This window comes from Acipenser ruthenus, chromosome 13, assembly GCF_902713425.1.
Source record: "Acipenser ruthenus chromosome 13, fAciRut3.2 maternal haplotype, whole genome shotgun sequence".
NCBI lineage: Eukaryota > Metazoa > Chordata > Actinopteri > Acipenseriformes > Acipenseridae > Acipenser > Acipenser ruthenus.
Window position 1 is genome coordinate 32,411,227 of NC_081201.1, and position 26,567 is coordinate 32,437,793.

At 40.9% G+C, this 26,567-nt stretch overlaps 1 protein-coding gene across 2 annotated transcripts; it reads left to right on the forward strand.

Moving 5' to 3' along the window:
* Positions 1–25,876, forward strand: LOC117417738 (LIM domain-binding protein 3-like). 2 transcript variants are annotated; one of them, XM_058985150.1, is made up of 10 exons: positions 3–128; positions 3,852–4,058; positions 9,621–9,772; positions 14,249–14,324; positions 17,187–17,209; positions 19,034–19,237; positions 21,348–21,377; positions 23,595–23,767; positions 24,270–24,306; positions 25,377–25,876. In XM_058985150.1, exons 2-10 carry the CDS (start codon positions 3,963–3,965, stop codon positions 25,465–25,467), a joined length of 882 nt encoding a protein of 293 aa, XP_058841133.1. In that variant the 5' UTR covers positions 3–128; positions 3,852–3,962; the 3' UTR covers positions 25,468–25,876. The 2 variants fall into 2 exon arrangements, with proteins under 2 accessions (XP_058841134.1, XP_058841133.1); XM_058985151.1 differs by lacking the exon at positions 21,348–21,377 and having other exon boundaries at positions 1–128.
* Positions 25,877–26,567: the final 691 nt, after the last annotated feature.

The following is a 26,567-nucleotide window of genomic DNA, read 5'->3' on the forward strand; positions in this document are numbered from 1 at the left end:
TGGTGTGTGTAGCACTGCTGGGGCAAGCAGAAGAGTAGGATACTGGGCTCGACAACTTTTTGCGAGACGGTGGCGGAGAGGCTACCGAGCAGTTGCTGTAATGTTTCTTCCCGGATGAGGGGTGAGAGGTGAGAGGTTGACGGGACAGTGGACTGTTGAGCGGACCTCCGGGGTAGCAAAATACAGTAATACCGGTGGTGTATCATCAGTTTTTGCTACGTCGTCAAAATTTGTTACCAGTAGTAGCAAAATATGACATGTATAAGCGTCAAAATCTGATACCTGTACCAACATTTTATCTGTAGCAATAACACAAATTATGTAATATAATTAACATAACTTATTTTGAAACTAATATCAACAACGAACTCACACCAGGCAAATAGCAATAATAATAATAATAATAATAATAATAATAATAATAATAATAATAATAATAAGTATGCTACTTTTGCAAAACAATATTACAAATGTGTACTTGAGGTTACTTATAGTTTTGAGAAAACGCTGCGCTTCAGTGTAAAAAATGTGCAATCAGCCTATAGGTGCATGTTTTATTTGGCTTTTTTATTAAAAAATGTAACTGCCTCTGTAGCACACTTTAACATTCATTAACAGCAGCTGTCTGTATTCAGTATAAAACAAATTAGTTACATGCGGGATAAAATGTACGTTTACAAAACACATTTAATATCCAAAGACGGGTATTTATTTTTGATGGGCGTGCAAAGAAAACAAAATCTGGGCATTCGCAGTGCGAGGGTAAAATAATCTGGGCATGCGCAGTGTGCAAAGTAGGGAGCATTAACTGACGTGACACCGGTGTAGCGTGCGATAGCGCATCCCCTGCCAGCCGTGTTATCTATGAGCCCCTATTTGGTGGATAATGCTTAAAAGTCGTGCCCGATACAATAAAATATAAATCCTACTTATACAAAATATTGAAGATACAGACAGGTGCTATTATTTTCAGTTGTGCTTGTTTTAAAACATTGTTTGTTTTCCACCTTACAAGTTACAGTCAGTCGATTGGAAGAATATTTTCCTCTCGCTCGTAGCTGTGACCTTTTTACTGCCATACTGAGGCCGTAAACTGACCATTGTGGTTGCTTGGTTTTAGTTTTGTACATGCCTGTTTGTCTGTCTGTCTGTCTCTGGTCACACTTGTCTGTGAAATGCAGGTTCCCCCTGTGCTCTGAATCCCAGTAATGCCTGCTTGCCTTCCCTAACGTGTAATAGGAGGAGACGCTGGATATACTCGGATTATAATGAGCCTTCCTTTGTGTTTGTTTTGGATAATGAATTGGGTGCGGGCTGTCTAGTGGTGGTGGTGGGAACACAGACCAGTGATCTAACCCCTCTAAAGTGGCTCAGTCACAAGGTGATTTATAGGGACTTTCAGAATGGACTGAAAAGAAATCAGTAAGATATGTAGAGGTCTCCCAGGGGTCAGCAGTTCAAAAGCCCTCGAGCCATCGGGAGACAAGAGGAGCAGTGAAATGATAAACCGTTTTCTTGATATTACTGAGAATTGGTTTTGTACTTGTTTTTGTTGGTATTATTTGAAACATGATTCTCTGTAATCATATCATCTGCAATAACTGCACTTATGACATTCATCTAAATCTAAGAGATGCTGTGGTGGTGGGGGTGGGGAGGGTGGTGTGTGTTGAGAGCCATGTGATTAAACTGGGCATAGGAGAATTACTTAGCCCCCACATCTTCAGGAGTTGAAATGCAGCTGGAGATCAGAAAGTTAGGGATTTGAATTAACAATACAGGACAGTCTAGTATCTCCTGAGATTGCAGGGTTTTATACATTTCTGCTCAGAGAGATTTTTAAGCTCCTAATCATTGAGTTTCTACTTTTCACTTGAATGTCTTATTCCAGTCACACAGTTTTCACCCCCAGTCTTTTTCACAGTCCAATAACACTACACGCAGTGGCTGTAATTGACCCCCAAGGTGAGTTTCTTGCTCATGCACGTTCGTACTGTAATCAGTTCTGTTGTAAGTACCTTGGACAGCGAGACGTGCCACTATAGACTAGGTGGTGCAGTGCCAAGTCACACTCTTTTGATAAGTGTTTGTTTATTTACAACTATATATATATATATATATATATATATATATATATATATATATATATATATATATATATATATAATGTTACTTCACTTGAATAAAAGCTTAGCAAATCTGTCCTAAAGTGTCCAAATCCACATTACTCTACTCTAATTGAGGTAGTCAGTATATGGCAAGCCAACCTAGCCTCCACTCACCACTCAGTGTACTGGCTTTTAACAGTATGTTCAGTTAATCAGAGGTTAGCGCTGCATGGTGGCGACCAATTATAATACACTATGATTCCAGTCACATGCATTAGACCTACGACCAATCGCATTCAAGCTTCACGTCACAAGGTCTCCGTTGAGTCACTATTTGGCAGGTCTTCCTATCAGTGACTTAACCAATTCTAATAAGAAGTTGGAAACTGAATCCATATACCACCAATATGTAGCATTCCAACTGGAATTGTCGTGCATGAATGCAGTAGCTGTAAATTTCCAAACTCAATATTCAGTCTGAAAATGAGTCTGCATTGGAAAGGTCAGATCTTCAGGTTTGAGAATGCCAGCATTTGCGTCAACTGCGTCCGAGCCCTGATGAGACTTCTCTGGATGGCAGTTATGTGCGCTGTTATCAGGACAGCCTGTACTCAGAGCTGGCTGTTTAATTTCATTCACTGGTTCAGTGATAAAAGATGTAAGTGCTTGAGATTTTTAATTGGTTTGCTGTGTTTAAACGTTAGTTCAATTTTAAGCACTGATACAGGAAAGCTGACAATGGAATCCTATTATATTTAGCCATAGAAGGTTGCCATGTACCCAGCACTGCCCCTATAGGGCTGATACATGGTGACAGCCCCATATACTACCCTTCTTGCCCAAAAAAGTTGGAATTTTCAATAGGGACCCTCAACTGAAAACTGAGGAGAGGGCAAATCGAAAACAAGAACAAAAACTGCATGGCAGTGAAAGTAAATGCTAAACGCATAATGTCTGTCTCTCAACACAAAAACGAAATTCCACTTTTAAATACATGCACCCCCCACCTTGAGCAAACGCTGCTCACCCCAGTTTGAGACCTTCTAAACTCATACCAGGGGGTCAACCTGTACAAGCTACAGTGAAGCATTTCACAGCACTGGGGGCTAACCCTGGATCGTGCCAACCGCCTATTCGTTTTTCGCCTTGTTTTTTTTTTTGCTTGTTTGTTACTTGGTATCAGGAACGTTTCTTTACTACTGTATCTCTGAACAAACCCTCACAACACGAAGCAGCAGGGGTAAGCCTGTCTGGGTTACAAACGTCCACCCTTCCCTTTACTGAGCCAGCGCCCCAGTACCTCCCAGTAGCCCATCCATTGAAAAAATGAAGTTTTCTATTAATTGGTTGTTATCTTAGCCTGTCTGATACCCTGTGGAGGGAAGGAGGGGGCATCTGGGGGGTCTAGAAGAATCTGTTGGCCTTAGAAGAGTCTATATTAGCCGTGTGAATCATGGAGGCTTTGCATTCTGGGTGTCCCATTACACACCTTATAAGGGTCCCCTAGATGGGAGTGCTATCACTTTCTGCTCCACTGCAGAGGGGTGCTATTCTTAGGCTCGTACTTCGACCCACCCGAACAGGCAAGAACTCTCTTTCAATCTGCTTTTAACTTTTCTGCTTTGCTTTTTTGTGTTTCCTGAGTTTCTAAAATAAAAAAAAATGTAATCAAATACATTTTTAATTCATTTCTATCAATTATTATTGTTGATTTATTGTTTGTTTGTTTGTTTGTTTGTTTAGCAGCGGCTCCTTGGTGCCTGTCCCCCGTTTTTTTCCGAGACTTGGGAGGAGAAATTGAAAAAAAAAAGACAAACAACATATAATAATTATTTATTTTTTGGGAGAAAAGATATGAGCAGTTACAAAGTGACCCTTTCTGGATCTGCCCCGTGGGGCTTCCGACTCCAAGGAGGAAAAGACTTCAACATGCCGCTCACCATCTCCAGGGTGAGTGGAACGGATCGGAACTTACTTATTCATTCATAAAGATACCCTTAGAAAAGTGTCAAAGTGTAATAAAGCACAGTGAAAGCACAGGTAAGCACTGTAAAGCACAGGTAAGCACTGTAAAGCATATTAAAAACCATGGTGAACAATGGTAAATGCACAGTTTAACCAAGGCAAACACATGGGGGAAAAGTGTAAACTTACTGAGCAAACTTACTGCAGTAAACTACGTTTCTTTGCATAATGTCTTGGGATGCTTCCACAATAAAGATGCTGCACAGGGCACTATTCACAGAACTTGAACCCGTGAGTTGTTTAAAGAATGTTTTTTCAAAGTCGGTCTTTATGAATACAATGAAGTTTGATGTTTATGAACCCGCCAATAGTCCAGAACACTTTCAGGAATGTCCAACTTGATTTCATTGACGAAAAAATATTCTTTAAATAACTTCCGAGTCAAAGCTTTGAGAATGGAGCCTACATCAGCTTGAGTAGTTGGTCTATGCATAAAAATATTGTAATCAATACCGTATTATTATTATTATTATTATTATTATTATTATTATTATTATTATTATTATTATTATTACACATTCAGTTTTGTCTGGCAATGTGTTCTGTAGCGAGTACTTTGACACTGTCCTGCTTTTAACATTCCTACACAGACCATTACAACTGCAGACCCTTGACATTTAGTTTGTAGTTTTTCATTATATTTATTTATTTAGGGATAAGTCTACAAGGAGGCCTTGTTTTGGTGGTGTTCATTTCTTAGTTTCGATTTTGATTAAATGTTAAGGGACAAATTCTCCTGCTATGGGTTTGCAGTTCATCTGAATGTTACTAAAACAATGAAAGCGATGTTTGTAATCCTGAATCTTAAGGTTTTGAGCACTCTGCTGCTGCCTGATGTCAGCCGCCATGCAGGATTGTTCACTCCGCCTGCAGGTCACTCGCGGGACTGTGGGAAACTTTCTTTGTTTGCCTTGTTGTGTAGACGATAGCAAAATGATTATTCTTCTCAAGAGTTTAGTTTGTCGTCTGTCTTCATCCAGCGACCAAATAAGCATTACAAATAAAGGACCTTTAACTTTCTGTGGTCTTATACTAGTATAATGTAGTTTGCAGTAAATTGATTTTGCCTCCTAATGGCCCCAAATTATTTTTTATATTTTGTATATCACTTCTAGCTACTAAATATGCTTTGTGTACATTCGTTCATCTGTTACTACAGGGTGAACAAGATAACTGCCTTGATTTTGCACCAGTCTCTACCAGACTTTTATCATGCACTCCTGGCCTCCTATAAGTGTCAGATCTTTCTTTCTTTCTTTCTTTCTTTCTTTCTTTCTTTCTTTCTTACATTTTACAGATAATTTGAAAAGTTCTATGTGAGATCCATCCAAAACTGAACAGGAAGAGTGTGCTGACCAAAGCCTTTTAGAATCTTTATTGTAGCTTCTTATAAGCACCAGCAACCATATATTACTATTTTGGTACTTCATTAATTTGGCAGTATACATATTTTTTTCAAGTGCAATGGGATAGACCAAACAAATATACTATTGCTCCCTGTTACCAATCCACTTCCTCCGCTGTAGGTCAACGGGTCTGATTGCTACTGAACTTCGATACCAGAAAAAAAAATATTGGAATCTTACTAGTGCTAATGAATGGCAATTAAAGCTTGATGAAAGAAAGGGAGGCATTGTAAAGCACAGAGGTATGGTAAAGCAAATTTAAAACCATGGTAAATGAACAGTAAAACCTGAGACTGAGGAGAATGGGACCATTTCATAAAGATTTTAACTTGGGGAGTTAAAGATGGTTTATTAATTTTTTTCAGTCTAAACAAGTTGAATGTATATCAAGCTTTATTTAATCCATCAACCTGCAGCAGTTTAAAACACAGGGCCCTGTTTTAATGAATGTTTTTGTTAAGGGTGTTTTGCTGGGAAAGCCTTATTTTAGGCTAAGCAGGTGTTTTTCTCCATCCAAAAAATAGTTGTTAACTGAAGACTTGAGTAAAGGCTTTGAAAATCTAGCTGTGGGTGTCTTGCTGTATTCCACAGTGATGGTGTTGGTTGTGGTGAGGGTGCAGAGACAGGGGAAGGTCTAGACGCTGAGACGCATCAGCGCGCTATTTCATCCCCAGCGGCTGCACTCTTCTGTTTGAAGTGACAATGTCAATTGCAGCGATGAGACGGTAAACGTTACACAGCAGCTGTTTCGTTGTGAAAGATAATATAAATGACGAAATGTGCCGATATTCAGTTATTTAGGGTTCGGGAAAGGGTTAGGGAAAGGTTAAGGGTTAGGGTTAAGGAAAGGTTAAGGTTAGACTAAAAAAAAGTCTGCTTTTTTAAATGCTAATGTATGTGACCATTTAAACAGTAGATGACTGCTCTCGCAAATGGTTTAAATGCTTACTCTATTGAATGTAGATTTAGCTCATTTTGGCCCCACCTGCTCTGTGGTGTAGTTAGAATAGAATCAGGCAGCGCTAAGAGAGTTGAAAGGTCACCTCTTTTATATATCAATATACGATCGATTACAATTTTTGATCGGTTAATTTATGGACATTAGTTGATTAATCAGTTGATTAATTGGTAGATTAATCCTTGCACATTTTTAGTAAAGGTAACGATATTATAGCGGCTGTCCTGCATAGTAATACTAAAAAATCCCAATGGTAATTTGGTCTTTTTAAAAGCATTTATGTTATTATTTTTATTTTAGTAAATGGAACACATTTTCACAGAACATTGGTTTTTTCCATAGCTATGTACCTGGCTTCCTTGTATTTCTGAATCTAGCAGAGCCTGAGGCTCCGAAGAGATGAAGCCATTTGGAATCTTGTTACAGGTACCCGAGAATACTGTGGCTATTGACAAGTGATTGCTTAACATGCTGTCGGAGTCAGAAATCAGAGAAAGTAATTCCACATCATTACCTCTATTTGGGTAATTAGGACGTGGTGCCTTCATCACTGCAGGTATTTCTGGTGTATATTTTCTGAGAAAGTTCTTGAAAATTGATTCGTAACCAAATCAACTATAATTTTTTTTTTAATTAGTAAAAAGCAATTTTAAATATTACGTAAAAGTTCTCTATATAATATTGTCTCTATAATAAGCAAAATTGCACAAATTCTATTGGTTGATTTTATTTTCGGCATTGCAATGGCCAGCTCCTGGGTTGGGGAATAACACAATCTATAATAAAATACCAAAACCCATCACTTATCATGATCACAATTGTTGTTGCTTGTTTTATTATTTGGAACTATTTAAAAGCCAATACAAGGATTGCAAAGCAACAGATCAAATGTAGGGTTCTTTTACATCCTTAAACCTCCTTGGGAAATACTGGTTTACATTGACCTTAAATAATATTTTACCCCCATAATATTTTATAAGTTTTCATAAGTTGGGTTCCCAAACTTATGGACAGAAAATAAGAATGTTGATTTTATATATATATATATATATATATATATATATATATATATATATATATATATATATATATATATTTATATATTAAAACTGATCTTCTATACAAACAAGATCAGTACATATCAATGCAGCTTTGTATGCAAGAAGAAAATAAATACTTTCATCTGGTTTATTATTATTATTATTATTATTATTATTATTATTATTATTATTATTGTTATTATTTCCTGCCCCCCAGCCCCACCCCACTTGGGAGGGTCATGGGTGTGACAATATCAATCTCTAAAAGACACTTCAGTCTACCAGCTATCTAGGACTGTACTTTTTTGATGAGACACAATTCGCAGCGGCGCACTATAAAAAGCCTCCATTAAGATAACACATGTCACTGAGGTTAACCTGGATCTCAGAGACCCTGCAATTCCTCCCCGCTGCTTGCCGATGAGCGCATTAAAAGGAATCGGCTGCGGGTGCTGACAGGCAGAACTGTTTTTATCAGAGAGATGAAGGAAGTGAGCTGCATTAGATAGTGAGGGCTACATATACTACTGGAGAGAGGGAGAGGATAGAGCTACAGGGTTAATTAAAGCGCATTCTGACTCTGAAAATGCAGCAGAATGCGAGGAGATGTGCATACAGTACTGCGGTGCTCATTGTCTCAGTGTGAAGACCAGGCCCATTGGTTATCATTCATTCCCAGGGCACTGTTCAGAATGGGTCACCAGTGCTATCGGATCAAACACTCCTGAATCCCTCTGAAAAAACAAGTGGGCTACAGTCATGTGCCCAGTGTGTGTTTGTGTGTGTGTCGTTTTAGTTGAAATAGTATTTTTAAACATCTTAGGTTGAGTGGGCCATTAATACCAAAGCAAAAAAAGAATACAATGTCTGCCCTCTCGTCTGACTCTACTAAGTTGGTTAACTTTATCAGCACCAGTGCTCCCCAACTCTGCCCCTTTTAGTCCCTTCCATTCCAGTCCAGATATTTTTTCCCAACCGGATCCTGTATTAGTTAATTAAGCCAGCTAAGTATCAGTTAAGTAATTCAGGACCTGATTGCAACAAAGTCCTGGACTGGAACGGATTGGCAGGTAGAGTTTAGAGCCACTGTGATTCACCACCTCAAATAAATCCCCACCTCCCTCTTACTGCTTTTCCAACCTGCCCTCCTAGCGGCTGAACATATTTTAAAACCGGTTTAAGCTGCAACGCTTGACTCAAACACAGCACGCATCTGTTTTGAACTGGCTTTAGAATGCAGAATTTGTCGGTGTCCCTTTATATCTTAACATAAGCATAAAGTGCGGGGGACAGCAAAGTCTTCTAACATGAGAGGACAGCTTCAATTGTGCTACACAACTTATTGTAAATCAAATTTAATAAACAGCATATGCAGTTTGTTGAGTACAGTGGGTTGAAATGTTACTGGCAGCAAGGTTTTCTTCGCATTGCCATGATGCATCCTCTATATAAAGCAGGTGATTAAACTGAACAAGCTTGCAGTGGCGTCATGACTGGGCTACCCTAAGGAAAGGGTTTCTAAGTGAAACAAAATGGATTTACAGCCTGTGCTAAAAGGTGAAAGGGTCGCAGGAGAGGCTGGCGTTTGACTAAAGAGAGCAGCTGTGAGTTCGGACAGGGAGCCGGATGAGGGGAGTGGGGGGAGCAGGGATCAGATGCAGGGAGTGCGGGGTGACACAACCCATTTTATTTTTAACACTTAACGAGGTGGCTATAAGGTTCCCTTCTCCCCCCTGAAAGATGGAATTTCAGATCATCTATCTCAGGGTAGTTCTCAACTTCCAGAATTCCCAAAATTAGCCAAGGAGTTTTTTTTTTTTTTTTATTGTGTTGGTATTTCTGGGAATGTGAATAGTTTTCAGTCCCTGAGCCATCTGAAATTTTTGAGCATCCCTTTTGTGGGTTGAGGGAAATGTAACGCAATTCCCTCTTCCCCCTTTCTCCACCCTTTATATATGTGGGGGTCTCTGATCACCCAACAATATCTGCGTATGGGGCGATCGGATCACTTAGCCCACTGTCAATGACTGGTGTTATTTCTGTGTTCATTAAAACTGCGCTCCCCCACTTCTCTTCTCTGCAGATCACCCCCGGCAGCAAGGCGGCGACAGCCAACCTGATCCAGGGTGACATCATCGTGGGGATCGACGGGGTCAGCACAGAGGGCATGACGCACCTGGATGCCCAGAACAAGATCAAGTGTGCCAGCTACAACCTGGCCCTCACCATGCAGAAGTAAATAATATCAACTAAATACTGAAAACACTAAAAAGGACTTCAGTGAGATGAGCCTTTCTGTATCATATAGCTTTTGAGTTATTATTATTATTATTATTTATTTCTTAGCAGACGCCCTTATCCAGGGCGACTTACAATTGCAAGCAAATACAAATACATTCAAGTGTTACAATATAAGTCATACAATAAGAACAAGAAATACAATAATTCTCAAGTGTGACAAACCACAATTCAATAATACAGCAGATAATAGTGAAAGTTACATCAGGATATGATTAAAGTTGAAGGTAAAAGGGGAGCGAGACCCTTTGAAATGAATGCTGGGCTTTTAATCTTGCTTCAGCTCGCTGGCGAGGAAAGGAATCCATCATTTTAATTTGACATCATTTCTGATACAAGCCACCTGATACAAACTATCTGCTACAGAGAAGTCCCAGGTGGCTGCATCACAACAATATCGGGGTCATATATATTATAATGTTACCCTATCGTCAGATAGCTTTGAAGGGTGAGTGACTTTGTGGAGTTGGGGGCCCGCGAGCCCATCTTGCATGATACAGATCTGATTGACAGAGGCATAAATTAATTTGCCACAGGTGGATTTGGTGTCAATTTACAGGAACGCTGGCTCATAGAATTGTGAACATGGTGTCTGTTCAAGCGTAGCCTGTCTTGTAAGCGAGACATGGAAAGAATTCAAGAAAGCAGCGCTAACTTAATTAAATAAAGTTTGGGGTGATTATAAAACATTTCTTGAGGGTCACTAAAATAAGCCAGCAGCAGTTTTGATGAGTTTAATTAATATCTTATTTTAAATTGCTCCTTTCTACTCGCTTCCCTTTTCCCAGCAGTTCCGCTCCAGCAGATGTAAATACAGACACTCGGTGTATGGGTGCTGGGTGGGGTGAGGTGGGGTGGGGTGGGTGGGGTGGGTGGGGGGGGGGGCAAAGGTGGGAGCATTTCTTTATTCTGAGGCTAATTAAAAAATCTAACTCACAATTTTAAAAAAGAACTGCATTGTTATCGTCTGGTTTCACACTCATCTTGGACTGCCATGCCTAATGTAAGTGAGTACCAAACAGAAAAGCCCCTGAAAAAGGGCAGAGGGCAGCATGTCCCACACTTTTAGGGCTGCAGTCCCAGCCTGCCAGTGCTAGATTTCACAGAGGACACGGCTGTCATCCGTCGTAGGCTCGGAATTCCTGCACCATGCCAACAAGAGCGTCAGGCCCAAAACACACAGACCCCAGCCAGAGGGACGGGTTTAGCTGCTAGCTTGAATAAATCCAGCCAAGATCTCAAGACTAAAAACTTAATACTGGCAGAAATGAACAAAGCTTAAAGTAATGCATAATTGTCATTTTCTGTTATAAGTAATCAAATTACTTACTTTAGTGATTTTTTTGTGTTCATTTCTCTACTACGTGGTAATTGTGTTAGTTGTTTTCAAGTAATTCTTTCTTCAGTTAGTACAGGCTAAACCGTACAGACCTTGAAAGATGTCTGAGCCTCGCTGTATTGCAACCAAGGCAATGCTTGCTTGACAATATAAATCCTGTTGGATTTGGTTAGGTGATGCTGAGGATTTATGTCCGTGTGATGGGGTGCAGCCTATTTTGTGGTGGTTTTTTGTATTGTTTAGAGTGAGTTTGGGGTGTGGTTCAGTGAGTTTTTGTGAGGAATGTGTGGAATGTGCCTGGGCTAATGAGGTGCGAATTGCCCAATTAGCCCAGGCACCTGTATAAAAGGGAGTGGTTGGGTATGTTAGTTGGTGAGTGTTTGTGAGAGTTAGAAGACCTGTGTGAGAGATTCTTTTTCGTATAGTTCGTGGTTAAAGCCTTGTGTTTGTCTTTTTTGGTTGGCCATCGTGCCTTTTGTTTTGTGTATTTTGTTTAATTAAAAGTCTTTTATTTTCCCTGCATATCCTGACTCTGAGTCTCCTTACCTTGGCCAGCTGTGACAGGTTGACCAAGGTAAGGAGACTCAGAGTCAGGATATGCAGGGAAAATAAAAGACTTTTAATTAAACAGAATACACAAAACAAAAGGCATGATGGCCAACCAAAAAAGACAAACACAAAAACAGGCTTTAAACCCGAACTATACAAAAAAGAATCACTCACTCTGTCACACAGATCTTCCAACACTCACCAGCTAACATACCCAACCACTCCCTTTTATACAGGTGCCTGGACTAATTGGGCAATTCGCACCTCATTTGCCCAGGCACATTCCACACATTCCTCACAAAAACTCACTGAACCACACCCCAAACTCACTCTAAACAATACAAAAAACACAAAACCACCACAAAATAGGCTGCACCCCATCACAGTCCCCTATTTCCCACCTGGGTAGAGAGAGAGGTTAGGGTTGGAGTTTTTCTGAATGTTCAGAAAGCCCAGTAGGAAACTGAAGGAATCTGTTTCAGATACCAGTGCGGACTGTTTAGAGACATGTGTTGTGATAAGACGGGAACCCTGCAGCTAGACAGCCTGTCCGAGTCTGCATTGGAGGAAACTGCGTCCAACTTTCAAAGATCTGTAAAGCATTTCCTTGTTTCTGCTTGCCTGCTCTGTCGTGCAACCATGCACTGCGCACTGCGTTTGAGTAATGGGTGCCCCTGCAATTGATTTTGTTGCATTAAAAATGTCTGATAGTCTTGCTGCCCCTATATGTCAAATAAATTGGTATTTCAAAATGCCAGTTACTGCCTTTTGAGATGTGAAGCATGGCGATTTTAATTTCTCTGATATTTACTGATCTCCGGAGACACAATTTAATAATCAGCCCTGCTGGGTGTGCCAATATTCTCGCTGGCTCATCTGCAGATTCAGTGCAATTAAACCTCCACTGACTATTTGAATAAATATTTGCAATGCTTGTTTCAGATCAGCAACTGGAGTTTAAATAATTGGGCACCCCTAATTTAAACAAACAAACAAACAAACAAATACAAAATTGTGTTTTATCAGATTACTTCCACATGCAATCCGAAAGGTCTGTATGACTTTGTTTATTCATCATGATCACATTGTGTGACAGACTGATGGGCTGACAGACAGATTCACTACATAAGGGTCCACTGTTTGCACAAGGACCCTGCTTTTTTGCTTTTGTAATGAATGTCTGTAGAGTTGGTCATTGAAGCTCTTAGCAAGTGAGATCTGGTCCCCTCCCTGCTGCAATAAAAGGCTTTTTCTGCAATTAAATACTTGTGCTAAAATTAAAGGTTAGCAATTTTTTTCACTACAGCTTACAAACAAATCATTAAGTCAGGTATGCCTCCCTTTGTGAGACCTGTGGAACCGAAGGCTGTGTGGAAGAGGCATGTTTGGAGCTGTGTTCCTGTCGCTGGCACAGCATTGTAGCGCTTTCTTGGATGAAGGCCTTTGCAGAGGGGGCACAAGTGTTTTTGTTAGGAGACTGACAACACTTATTAATTGGCTTTGAGCCTCTCCCACATCAGGGAAGACTAACAGTACCTTCACAGCAGTTGTTTTTTTTGCACACATTGCTTTTTCACACATACCTTTGTCTCTCATTGATCCTTGTGCAGTCAGAGTTGTCTGAATACGGTACAATCAACCAACTGAGTTTGGAATGCTTCGGCGGAACAATAACCGTGATCTGCCTCTTTGGTCTAAAGACAATGCACAAAAACACATTCAAAAGGCTCCAATTTGACTCCATCTTTTTACCTTTTTTTTTTTTTTTAAGTGATAATTTTTCACGAAACTGGTTTTATTATTTGTCCTTCTTCATTCGTGGAACAACAGTTCATGGAGTATCTTCGATTAATTCAGTTTTTTCTAATACGGCAACCTACTTAGAAACAAGGTTTTTTTTGTGTATCTTGGATTGTAGGGGGATCAACTTTTCTTAAATGTTTGTGTATTTTTCCCAGATGACGATTTAGAAGCCCTGATGAATTAGAGTTCACTCATTCCTGGTTTTGTGCCTTAGAAAAGTTTACCACGGTATTTTTGCAGTTTTCCCATGGCTGTACTATGCTGTTCCCACAACCTGTCTCAGACCATGTACGCATTTTTAACTCTTAACAGCAAGTCATGACAGAATTGTCATCTTTGCGTTATTAAATGTCTAGACCAGTGCTGGTTAAAATTAGGTTTGGTAGTTTCCATAAAAGGGATTCAAAAGCAGACTCAAAACAGAACTTGAGGTTTATGGTACAGTATGGAATGTGTGTTTTGTAATGAGATTCATATTAACGGGATAGATACAGTACCTGGATATTTTCATATCCATCTACCTGATTTTAAAGCAGTAGTTAACAACATCATTCCATACATCTTTCCTGTTCTGCACTTCTGATGACTACACAGGTCTCAAGTGTGCAGTTTTGAAAGAAACACATGTTATGTTACATATATTTTCATTTTAATATCTGACACAACTTTAGGTTTATGAAAGTTATTGGTTAAAGTTTTTTTTTTTTTGTTTTTTTTGTCAGGTCGAAGCGCCCCGCCCCAGTGCCCACAGCTACCCCCCGAATGGACTCCCCCATGTCAGTCATCCCACACCAGAAGGTAAGGAGCAGCTTTCTCCCAGTTCCCACAGGAACTGCACTGAAGATAATGAGTGATTACAGCAAGCAAATTAAACATGGGAAACTAGGCCAGCTAATTCAAAACAGAGATCTGTCATCCATAACTATTAAACACTCAACAGTGCTGCATTAAGAAATACTAAAAAAGAAAAAAAGAAATTAAATGACAAACGTTTCCACTAGAATTGTTTTTCTTTCGCTTTTTGTTGTCAAAATGTTTTAAGATTGTAGCTAGGATAATCTATCAGCTCTACCTAGTGGAAACAAAAAAGAAGAGATTGAGAGTAAACGTCTATATCTTTAATGCAGTCTCTGAGGAATTAGCTGTTGAAGGTCATGTGCCATTATTCCTTGAGAAAAGACAGCCATGAGCCAGGAGCTGTTTAGATGAAATAGCTGCTGTGTGGACAGAACTCTGCTCCCCTTAAAGAAGATTCCCACAGTAAAAGCATAGCAAAGTGTAATAAAGCACAGTGAAAGCATCAGTAAGCTAGTACAGAGAGGTATGTGAAAGCATATTAAAAACATGGTAAACCAGGGTAAACTATGGTAAATGCAGAATATAACCAAAGGAAAAGCAAGGGAAAAGTGCAAAAATCTTGTGTTAACACTTTTAGAAGGGTACAGCAGACAATTCTGAGTTTGAAATAGCAGAGATTTTCAAACGCTGGGATCACTTCACAGATTACGATTAGCTGTAATGGGCCTGATTTCATTTATGTCTTTACTCCCCAAATAGAATTCGCCAGTGGAGAACAATGGTGACCCGGCCAAGAAGGCTCAGACTGCAGCAAAGACCACATATAATTAGCATCCATCATGAGAAAAAAAACAATATTACAATACAATAATACAATACACACAATAAATGACAACACATCACCAAAAAGTCAAACAAAACAGTAGAGATGTGTTCACTGCAGATTTAACAATTACAGGTATCAGTCCAAGATAGTTTGTGCATTTGCACGCTATAAAACCTTCTTAGGCTTTCCACGTTTGGACCTTTGAACGACACCCAGTTTCATTTGAACTTTGCATTGGCGTGACGCTCATCTTGTCTTGTCTTGCTTCTACCCCCATCCCCCCCGCCTCCCCCGATGAAGATCCTGCAAATCAATGGCAGCCCCTCAGCCTGCAATACCACCTCTGGGCAGCTAGGGGCTCCCAACGAGACAAATTCCTTCATCTACAGCAAGCAAGAGACTGGCGAATCGCGTAGCGTGACTCTCACTGAGGGCGGAACCCCGTCTCCCTCTAAGAGACTGTCGTGGTCGGCTCCCGGAAGTCCTGCCTGCAAAACGGCCTCCGGCCAGAGGGGGCAGTATAACAACCCCATCGGGCTTTACTCCGCGGAGACCATTAGGGAGATGACGGAGGCGCAGGGCAGCTTCAAAGGAAGGGTCTCTGGAGTTCCGTGGTGGTACGTAACGGGACACGCTAATCACGCGTGAATCACGAGCACTCTGCGTGTTTGCATGCGGCACGAGAGGCACTTCCTTCTAACCAGGATGGTGCAAGAAACTCAGAACATTCACTCATTCATTTGGTCGATCGTTTGTTCATACCGGTTTTGTTCGAAAACAGGTTGTGCACCAATGTTGTACAAAATAATAAATTAACAAAATAATTACCATAGAGGTAACCTTATTTTATTTATTCTGTAACCCCAGAAGCTGACTGCGGGAATCTATACTTTGACGTTTCTCTTCTCTGCGCGTTGTACTCGGTAGGAAAGCACGGTTTGCTTTGCTGCAGTACTGTACCTGCTGACTTTCTTCAACCTCGTATTTCTCAAATGCATATTTTTTTTATGTTTTTTCAAGCTAGAAATGTAATGTTAGCTGCGGGTTCATGTTCATAAACCTTGGCTAATTTCAGAGTATGTTCAGAAGGTATATTTCTAGTTTAAAAAAAAAAAAAAGATTATATATTCATATTGAAACCACCTTAAAACAAGCAAGAGAGCGAGACAGCAGAATGATTTCATCTGCGTGCTGGCGGTGGGCTGGCAGGATTATGTTGTCTGGTCTTCGTTGTGCAGTGTGATAAGGTTACACGCTCCCTGCCCCAACCCAGAGACCACCTGTTCCTCCCTCCCTTTAAAAGGCTATGGAATGTGAAAGCTCCTGAGGGAACAAGCCTTCCCAATTTATCTCTCCCGGTCTCAGCTGGGAGCTGCAGGCAGGCCCCTTAGGGAATAAACTGGCACAGCAAGCTGTAGGCAGTTAGACTGCAGTTCAGCTTCTTTACTACTTTGTAATTACCCTTATAAAAGTTTCCCATAGTAAAAGCACAGTAAAAATACAGTGGTAAACTTTTATAGGGTAGATGCAGAAATGAGAGAAGTTGACTCTGCTGTACTGTGGTAAGTGTGTTGTGAAGCATACAGTGAGCATGTAAAAACCATGATGAATACATGTTTTAAACATGATACATACCTGGGAGACAGACAGCAAGGGCTTTTTATTTGTGTGTAAATGTGCCTTGGTGGCAAAAAGGTACACCTTGTGATATTCCTTTAGGGGCTGCAGACAGGTTTGATTGTACTCTCTCTATCCCAATTCATGCATTACCCAGATAAGTGAATTCCAATGAGCTTCTAACCAGGATAACCAGCTGTCCTGTTGAGAGCCCTGTTGCTCTTTCTTTCTTTCTTTCTTTCTTTCTTTCTTTCTTTCTTTCTTTCTTTCCTTCTTTCTGATTCCTTCAGTTCTCTCCCAAAAGCCCATATGGACAACATCTCCTTTCTAAGAAGGTCCTATCAGTGCTTCTGCCTTTCTTGTCTATTACCAAGACTCATTTATAATGCTGCCGTTCTCTCTCTCTCTTCCCTCCCCAGATCATTGCCAACACTGTTGCCAAGTTAGTATGAGTTCCTGCGTGCTGTGTGCAGTGGGCGGTGATGTAATGGGGCATGGTTAAACCGCTGTGAAAATGCAGCAAAAGCAAACAGTGACATTGCAGAGGTGCATGGCTGCAGTTTAGCTAGACTACCGTGCAGTGTGTCAGTACAATCAGCGCAGCAGCGTGGAGTTAAACTGCTGTGTTCTTGCACAGTCTGCAGCATGACTTTCTAGTATATCTCTTTGTATAATGATTGCATTTGAAGTTTAGACCAGTGTAGCTAACCTGCAGTTCAGTTACTCTCTGATTTGTAGCCATCCCACAGAATTTCAGTATGTTGTAGAGCCCATCAGTGTATGTAGTTTTGCTTTAGTCTTTATTAGCATGTACTGTGTGCCACTAGAGTTGAGTAGAGGGCTACAAGTCTATGATGAATTACTCCTGTATGGGAGAATACATTCTTAAAGATTGTTTACTCCAAATCGGTATTCGCATGATTTTTCTGTGAGAAGGATAAAACACCAATAGCAATTCTAAAACTAATAAGAAACACATCAAAACTACTTACTGCACAAGCACCCTAAATTTAAATCGTTGAGTTGGATATTTATTTTGCGCCAGGGAGGCAAAATAAGCTGATCCCTGGAGCCAGCATTACACTTCAGCCATTAACACCAGACAGAAGGATATCTACATCATCATATGGAAGGAAACGTAAATGGATGGAGACACATATGGATCACATTAGTTTACTGTAAAGCTACGTCTTAGTTGGTGCTTATCTTGGCGAGAGCCGAGTTCAAATCAGCATGAAGTTTTAACATCTACGCTCGTGTAATGGAAATCTTGATATCTTAATTGTGTTATCCTAAAAACAATCCCCCCCCCCCCCCCCCAAAAAAAAATCTGCTGCCCACGATTTTGAGTAAAATAAATCTTTGAGAAGCTAGCCCGCAGCATGTATTTTTCCAGTCCATTTGGTGGCGCTGTTGTAAGTCGCCATGCATGCAATTCGCTTACCAAGGGAGGATGGATGCTTTAGTCTAACGCTTTACCCTAGAAGCGTTTGACACATTTTACAGTGTTGTTAATATTTGATATTTATAGGAGTGTGTTCTTTTGTTTGAGCTCGAAGTTGGCATGCTGCAAAGGGTTTGTTTGTTGTTTTCTTTCTCTAAACAAGGTGAGATTGAGACTTCTTTAAGACAGATTGCATATAAAATAATATGTTGTTGTTGTGTTACTGTGATATTTTCAGACTTATTTTTTTTTACAGATACATGTTCTATGTTTATTTATTGTGTATTTGTTTTATTTCCTTCAATGTGCCTAATTTGCGTTTTAAGGTGTGCACCTTCTATGTGGAAACAGGATGAGCGCAGCGGTGCGGCCACCGTTATATCCTGCATGTCACTTCCTCTTTCCACAAAGCAGGCACAAACTTTGAAAAGCATTGCAAACTAACAATAAATAACAGAAAAGAAGAAAAACAGCGTGCACTGCTGCTTGTCATCGTCTTTTTAATTACTATATACTGGCTAGTGGGTGTTTTGAACACTGTCTTCTTATTAGAGACCTACAGTGGAGATGGTTGGGTACCTTTCAATTCTTATCAGAGGATCAAATACTTTTTTAGTTCAATCTTTCATCACACCTCAGATAAAATGGTGCCACAATTAACATCACTTCCCTCTGCTTCTTACCTTCTTTATTCCTTTTTTTACCCCCTCTTTTCTCCTGTCTCCTTATTTTCTTTTCCATTCCCTTTCTTTGCCCTTGCAATTCCTCACCCCCCTCTCTCATGTTCTCACTCCCTCGCTCGGACACTCCGCTCCACTCCAGCACCGAGTATGTGCCCAGCTTCAACCCCAATGTGCTGAAGGACTCCGCCCTGTCCACACATAAGCCCATTGAGGTGAAGGGCCCGGGGGGCAAGGCCACCATCATCCACGCCCAGTACAACACCCCCATCAGCATGTACTCACAGGACGCTATCATGGATGCCATAGCCGGTCAGACCCAGGCGAGGGGCAGCGACATATCCAGGTGAGGATGACCACAGCCTCCCCTCAATGAGGGAGGGCTGGACCATGAGCAGATATATTTACACTTCAAACTGTATGAAACTGCCAGGTCTTGGCACCATCCTTGGACTACCTTTACCTAAAGTAACATCAGGTGGTCCAGGATTAGTGCCAATTGGGGTCTGTGAAACCAGACACAAGACAAGTAGACAAGTGTTTCAGCTGGTGCCTTCTTCAGTCTATTGTAGTGTACTCTGAAGAAGGTGCTGTCCCAAACCATTAGTTTACTTGTTACGTTTCTTATGGTTTTATGTCAGAATTCGGATGCTGAATCATGCAATACGATTCTCTGACTGTAGTTCTTTCATGGCGTTAGCTGGTTCTGTACAAGGCGAGAGAGGAACATCTCTGCAGCAGCAGTGCGGCTGATCCCTTTCATCACTGCCTGTCTGTCAGAAATGGTGCGACTGCCGATTTTAATGAGATGTAAAAGCTAATATCACAGTAGTGGATGGAATTGTTCTAACCCTGAACCTGCATGCTCTGCTGTGCTGTGTTTGCACAGGGCACACAGGAAGAGCCTTAAAGAAGTGCTAACCAAGGCTTTACAATCCATTCTCCATGCTTCCTTCGAGAGATTTTAAAGCTGTGTATTGACTTGGTTGTACTCTTGTCTTTCTCCATTTGGAGATTATTAGTTTAAAATGTGTTGCTTTTGGATCAGGACAACACCTTGCAGTTTGTTTTGCATGTGCTTGTTTTCTGTAAGGATTTAGAGTCAGTTCAGTGTGTGTGTGCGAGTGTGTTTTTTGTTTGCAGTGGTGGCGAGTCCGCCGTCAAAAATAATGATGTTGATACATTTTTTCTGGGTTTGAATTTGCAAGCCGTAGCAATGAAGTTGTCATGATAAAGATGTATTCAAATGGATGCGGTTTTGTTTTGTTGTGAGGCGGCTTTCAGTGTCTCGTGATTCTTGTGATCTTTCGGGAGCTGGGATGAAACATCATGGTCTGTTTTTAATGGGTCTGTATACCACCTCTCTTACTGGGTGCTTCATATCATCTGCACATTTCAGGGAAGCCTATTAACATTGCTGCACTGTGCCCTGAAGCCCCTAGGTAAAGCACTGTGCCTTGAAGCCCCTAGGTAAAGCACCGTGCCCTGAAGCCCTTAGGTAAAGCACTGTGCACTGAAACCTGCGCAACGCTGATCTGCTTCAGAAAATCAGTCTTTTGAGAAATATTTGTGCTGGAATAGTTAGCAAGCATGGCTAATGATGTGAGCACAAACAGCAATAGAGAATCTCCGAGAGACACAGCTCTCATGAGCTTTTAAACAGATCCCACATTAAATACTGAGTACATGTAGGTGCTATACAGGTTCTTTGAAACTGGTACCAGAATACACTTGAGCCAGAATATGTGGCCTGCATGGTTTAAAGCATGGATGAAATGCAGCGTTTAGCTCTTTCGTGAGTTCCAGGTAATCGGCATGTTCTCATTGATAAGATGACTATTCTAACTATATTTATATTGAGAGAAAAATAAAATGATATACTTACTGTAGGCAGATGGGCTTCGAAAGTAGAAATGGATTTTATTTGTAGCCCCGGAGGCAGCAGGCTGTGCAAAGGTTTAGCATGTATGAAGGGTATAAAGGAATTATATTTATGTTATAACCCTGGATAGGTTACAAGAGCAACTGCAAACACTGTAGATAAGAAATCTGTGTAATGCAAATGGCACACACCAACTCACATCTTGAACTTCATCACTAGCATACAAGATAAGGCTTTTCAAGTACATCTTTCTATCAGCATAGGGTATGATGCGGTACTAAATAAAACCCCTGTGACTGCCATCCATTCATTCAATCAATCACTCAATCAATAAGCCAATCCATCAATCATTCACTCTTTCCGCTCCATTGCAGCCTGTTTTTCCTCTGCTGCATTTCTACAAATCTCATGTTTGTTTGTTTTTTCTCTTCCCTTTGCAACCACTATACCACTCTTCCACCAATCATACCCCTTTCCGCCCCCACAACCTACCCCCACAATTACCACCTCCCATTTCTGTGGAAACCAATGACCCGCCCTCCCCTTGCCCGGTGATTGATCATGTGATACACAGTGATGCTGGTGCGGCTGGCTCTCCCCTGGCGTAAGTAGGCTAGTCTGTGTCTTGTTTCGTTCCTGTGCTTGCTTGCGTGCGTGTGTACAAACCCCTTCTCCTTCTAACAGCCTCATTCTCATCTGCAATGACTTTGTGTGACCTGTGAAGAAAACCCTGTGTATGTCAGGTTGTTTGTTTGTTTGTTTGTTTGTTTGTTTGTGTGTTTTGCAGTAGCTTCGCTACAGCGCTACTGTTGATACTAGGTAGTCTGTGTTGCAACCGATGCAGCGATGATGTCATTGAAAAAAGAGGGGCTTGACCCATCAAAGCTTGTGCTTGGCTAGCTCACCATTTGCCCCTTTAAGCAGAATCTAATTGTTGTATTAGATCTCACCTGGTAAATTATTCCATTCATTTGTAACTGGGTTGTTCAGGATTGTTTGGTTCCCTTTTGTGCCCTCTCGTTCTACAATTTTCAGGGCTTTTTCGAACTTCTAATTGGTTTGTTGCATTTCTAAAACACTTTGTTACTAATCAAGCTCCGTCTATGTTTACGGCAGTTTACTCCTTTCATGCACTTCCAGCAGGTTGCATAGATTTTCGCTTTGCTTTTTCCAATTCTTCCCCCACCACACCCCACCTCGGTGTAGCATTCATTTTCGTTTCCTTGCTAACTACAAGATTTCTCCTCCTTCGCTGTGGAGCTCTTAGCTTCACTATTCCACTGACAGCAGCAGAGATATATGATTCCTCATTCTTGAAATGAGATCTTTGGTTACTCTGTTTGGGAACCAGCGGGTGCAGATTGGAATGATTAGCTATATTAATGTTATCTACATGTTTTAAGGAAAATAAAATGTGTACAGTTCGGTTGGAACTACAGTTCCCAGAATCCCACCTGTGGCTGAATTAGTACAGGAAGTGAGGTCACAAACACGTGATGTTATCACATTAGGGATTGAGAGACAGGGATGCTTGTTGGAGGGGTGCAGAAAACTGACATTCCCTTAAAGATCTTTGCAATGGAAATGGCAGGAAGAAAAACTGAAATTGAGTGTCTCCCGTGTGTCACGTTGTGCATAGCATCAAAATGCCTGGACGGGACACAACCATAGCAGGATTAATTAAAGAGAACAAGAAAAGTGACCAAATGTGTGATTCTTCTGCCCTGATTGCTTACACTTAATATACCAGGAACCAAGAAAAAACTAAATAACACAGATACAGGTTTCATTCCTATTGAGAGTAAACACTGGCTTATCCCACGGGAAGAGGATCGCAGAGTTTGTCTAAGTGGTTGTGTGTTGCATTTAAACCTGACGAGATCGACTTTCCTGAGAATGTTCTGAGTTCTTTTCACCTCCTGTTTAAGACACACTGGGCCATATTTTCCAAAGTGTTTCCTCCAGTCTTTTAATGAACTATTTGAAAGGAGAAAAAAATCATGTTGATGTTACAAAATGAGAAAAAAAACACCTTGAAGTGTTGAAGAGAACTTGGATTATGTTACTTAGTGGTTTGGTTCTAGTTCTGTAAAATTAGCTTTCAAAAGATAGGCATTAATTAAAGACTGGAGTAAAAGCTTTGAAAATATGGCCAGCTGTGCAGGGACGAGGAATGAATTACATAGCTGTGACTGTGCTCTGTGTAAAGGATATATGGTGTCTTGTCATTTACTTTTTTATTTAAACATTTGAGATTCAAGGTTGCCAGTGAAAAATTGTTTTGACCGCTTACAATGAGAAGGTTTCTTCTAAAACCCTTTATATTGGATTTATAATGCCCTTAATCCTTACAATAAAAATGTTTAGGCATTGTCTGAAATTTGTTTTACTTAGGCTTTTTTTTTTTTTTTTTTTAATTTCCACTGAGCTTGAAGTATCCTTTTATAAAGTACAGGGATCAAAGCAGTGTGGATAAACACGTTACAAAGAGTCCCGTTGATTCACAACACAACACAGCCTGCTGCTCAGAGGGAGAGACCAGAGGGGGAGAGAGTGGAGAGGGAAAGAGGGAGAATGAAGAGAGGAGGGGGGAAACGGACAGGGGAAATTAAGAGGGGGAATGGAATGGAGTGGTCTGTGGTGTCAGGAGAGAGAGGGGACAGATAGAAAAGGGAGAGTGAGGGGGAGGGGCAGTGTGAGAGAAAGAGAGGGGTGGGGAGGAGGGTAAATGAGGACAGGTGGAGAGGTGAGATGGAGAGGACCCCCCCCTTCACCCCTGCCCAGCTCCCATTCACACATGCTGCTCTCTCTGTGGTTGCAGTATTCTCCCAGTTAAAGACCCTCTCATAGACAGTGCCTCCCCAGTCTATCAGGCTGTGATCCAGAACCAGGGTAAGGGGGAGAACCAGGAGATGGAGGAATGGTCTCGCCGCTCTGCCAACCTACAGTCCAAATCCTTCCGCATCCTGGCCCACATCACAGGAACCGAGTACAGTGAGTATACCACTCTCCACTGTGTTTAGATGCTGAGTGAGTCCAGACATAGAGTCTCAAACAAGTTGATCCACTTTTATTAATGCAAGTTTACAGAATACAAAAAATACACAGAGCAGACCGTTCACTCACAGTCAGTGTCACCAGGCAACCGTAGAAGTCAGTTCTTCATCCCAGGCTTAGTTGCGAAGTGGCCTCCTCTGTTGGGTTGACTTCTTTAGCTTCCCCCCTTTTATATTCGTTGCAGTTTCACATCATCCTGGCAGCAGTTTGTGTGATTCCTCTATTTTATGTGATTCCACTATTTTTACATTATAGAATGTCACAGAAAATTCTTATCCGTACCGCATCATAACACACACAACTTTAAGTTTAAACAGAAATGATGGTAGCATAGACAGAAAATGACAGTCAATATTTTTACATGATATAAATCTATAAAAATGTATAAATAAATATAATTGTAATGCATTGAAGTGCTGATCATGCCTCTCTCTTTCAGTGCAAGACCCAGATGTGGATGCTCTGAGGAAATCAAGGTAGGCAGCTAGCAGCAGCAGCTCTCTATCCTGGCCTTTTCCTTTAATACCAATTCAGCAGTCTATCGATACCTCGAGACCTGCCAGACACATTACAGAACTGAAACTCCGGCCTGTAGCTCTCGGGAGATCTCAATAGACATGGCTGCGATTACCGTTGATAGGACTGCCATCCCGAGAGCTGAGAGACTTCCAGTTCCGATTCTTTCTGTGTTAAACTTCAACCTGACGATGTGATTTAGGAGTGCCGTACAATTGGAGTGAGGGGCAAGCTGAGGTGTTTGGATGTTTTCGTGGTTGTTGCCCTCCACCAGATATATGGATATACACGTCAGCAACCACTTAATGTCGGGATTTCATTATAAAACCTAATCACTGTTTTCTGTGCTCTCTAGATCTCATTTAAATGGAGGCAACACACATTTGAGCTGCATTCCAACCCTCTGTTTTATTGGACTAACCAAAGTACTATAAAAAACAAACACAAAAAAAAACAAAACTGCAAGACTGTGTTTGCTTGTTTTTGGGCTCATCTTGGTAGGTTCTGATGTCAACATATCACAAGACCCTACGATGATGGGCATTGTAGCGCACAGTATGAAGATGAAATATCGAACGCCTGCTTTAACCCCTTAAGATACACAAGCAATTGAGCGGTTGTTCAAGCAGTTTCTTCTTAAATACATTTGAGAGTGACTCAAGTATCACAAGAAAACTGACCACGTGGATGACCAGATCCAACCCGTCAGTAAAATTTAAACCCAGTTTTGTGCACTTCATTTAAACAAAATAAAAAAGAAAGTTAATATAATTTTATTTGTGGGACACATATGACCCTTGTACCTTAAAGGGTTAAAGCCCCCAACCACCCACCCCACTGTAAGCAAAGCCCTGTGTTGGGTAGGTGGGTTGGCTGATTAAAACTCGAAAACATCCAAATCCTTTCTGAATCCCGAAAATAATTCAGGCAGGGGAGTGGAGGCCACAAACCCTAACCCATCTTTCTTTCCCCTTCTTTCTCTCCGTCTCTCTTTCTATCTCTTTATTTTCTCTCTTTCTTCACGCCACAGGGAAAAGTTTGAAACAGAAGTAAAAGGCCCACGTTTTGCTAAATTGAAAACCTGGCACAATGGCCTGTCTGCGCAAATCCTTAATGTTTAGGGTTATATTTGAGATTTGAAAGGGAGCGAGGGAGGAGGAGGAGAGTAGTTCTGAACTAGAGGAGTGTTTAGGGTTATATTTGAGATTTGAAAGGGAGCGAGGGTGGAGGAGGAGAGTAGTTCTGAACTGGAGGAGTGTTTAGGGTTATATTTGAGATTTGAAAGGGAGCGAGGGAGGAGGAGGAGAGTAGTTCTGAACTGGAGGAGTGTTTAGCCTCTGTGATGTGGGTGGTAGAAGAGCTAATCAGTTTTGTGTGTCTGTTCTCTGTGCTGTATATCCCTCTGCATTGTAACGCAGTAGCGCTCAGCTCCTTTCATTCTTTAAGTTGTGTAAAAAGATATTGAGCTTCTGATATTTTTTTCCTTCCCAGTTTGAATATTCAAAATAAATGGATAGATTTTGGCAGCTTTCCCTTGTTGCGTAAGACTTTGTATTAAAATGTAACCCTCTCCCCACCCACCTCCAGCACCACCTTTTTAGACTGTGCCATTCACTTGATCTTAATTCACCTTGTCCATTTATACTCGAAGGGGCGCTAACCAGAGCTTTAAAATCCATTTGTCCTTTGCTTTGATTTAGTGATATTACAATTTTAACGACCTAGCACAAAGCTACAGGTAAAAAATGAAAAAGAAACTGCTGCTTCCTGTGCTTAAGGTCACAGGGTGCGATTGAAACTGGTCCATTTTAGTGAGGTTGAATACATCCCAGGAAGTGATAGGAAGCAGCAGCAGTTTTCATGTGAAAAAACAATGGATTTTAAAACTTGCTTGTCACTCCTTTTTAAAGGCAGCTAATTTGCTGATTGCATACTTTGCAATTTTGCAATACAATAGTTACTGTTTCATCCCAAAATTGACGCCGTCTGATTCAGTGTCCTTATAATCACTGAAAGAAATTGTCCGTGAATATGAGTGGGGTTTCCAGCATTTTAATTGGAGGAGCTGGATTGTGTTGGGCGTGTACTTGCTAGCATTTTAAAACACACTTTCCTGCTGAAGATTCTTTCCTGGGTCATGCAGCCCCGTGTTTATTCAATGAAGTCTCCAGATCCAGTGTGCACATGTCAAAGCTTCCCTCTGTCTGTGTGTCTGTCTGTG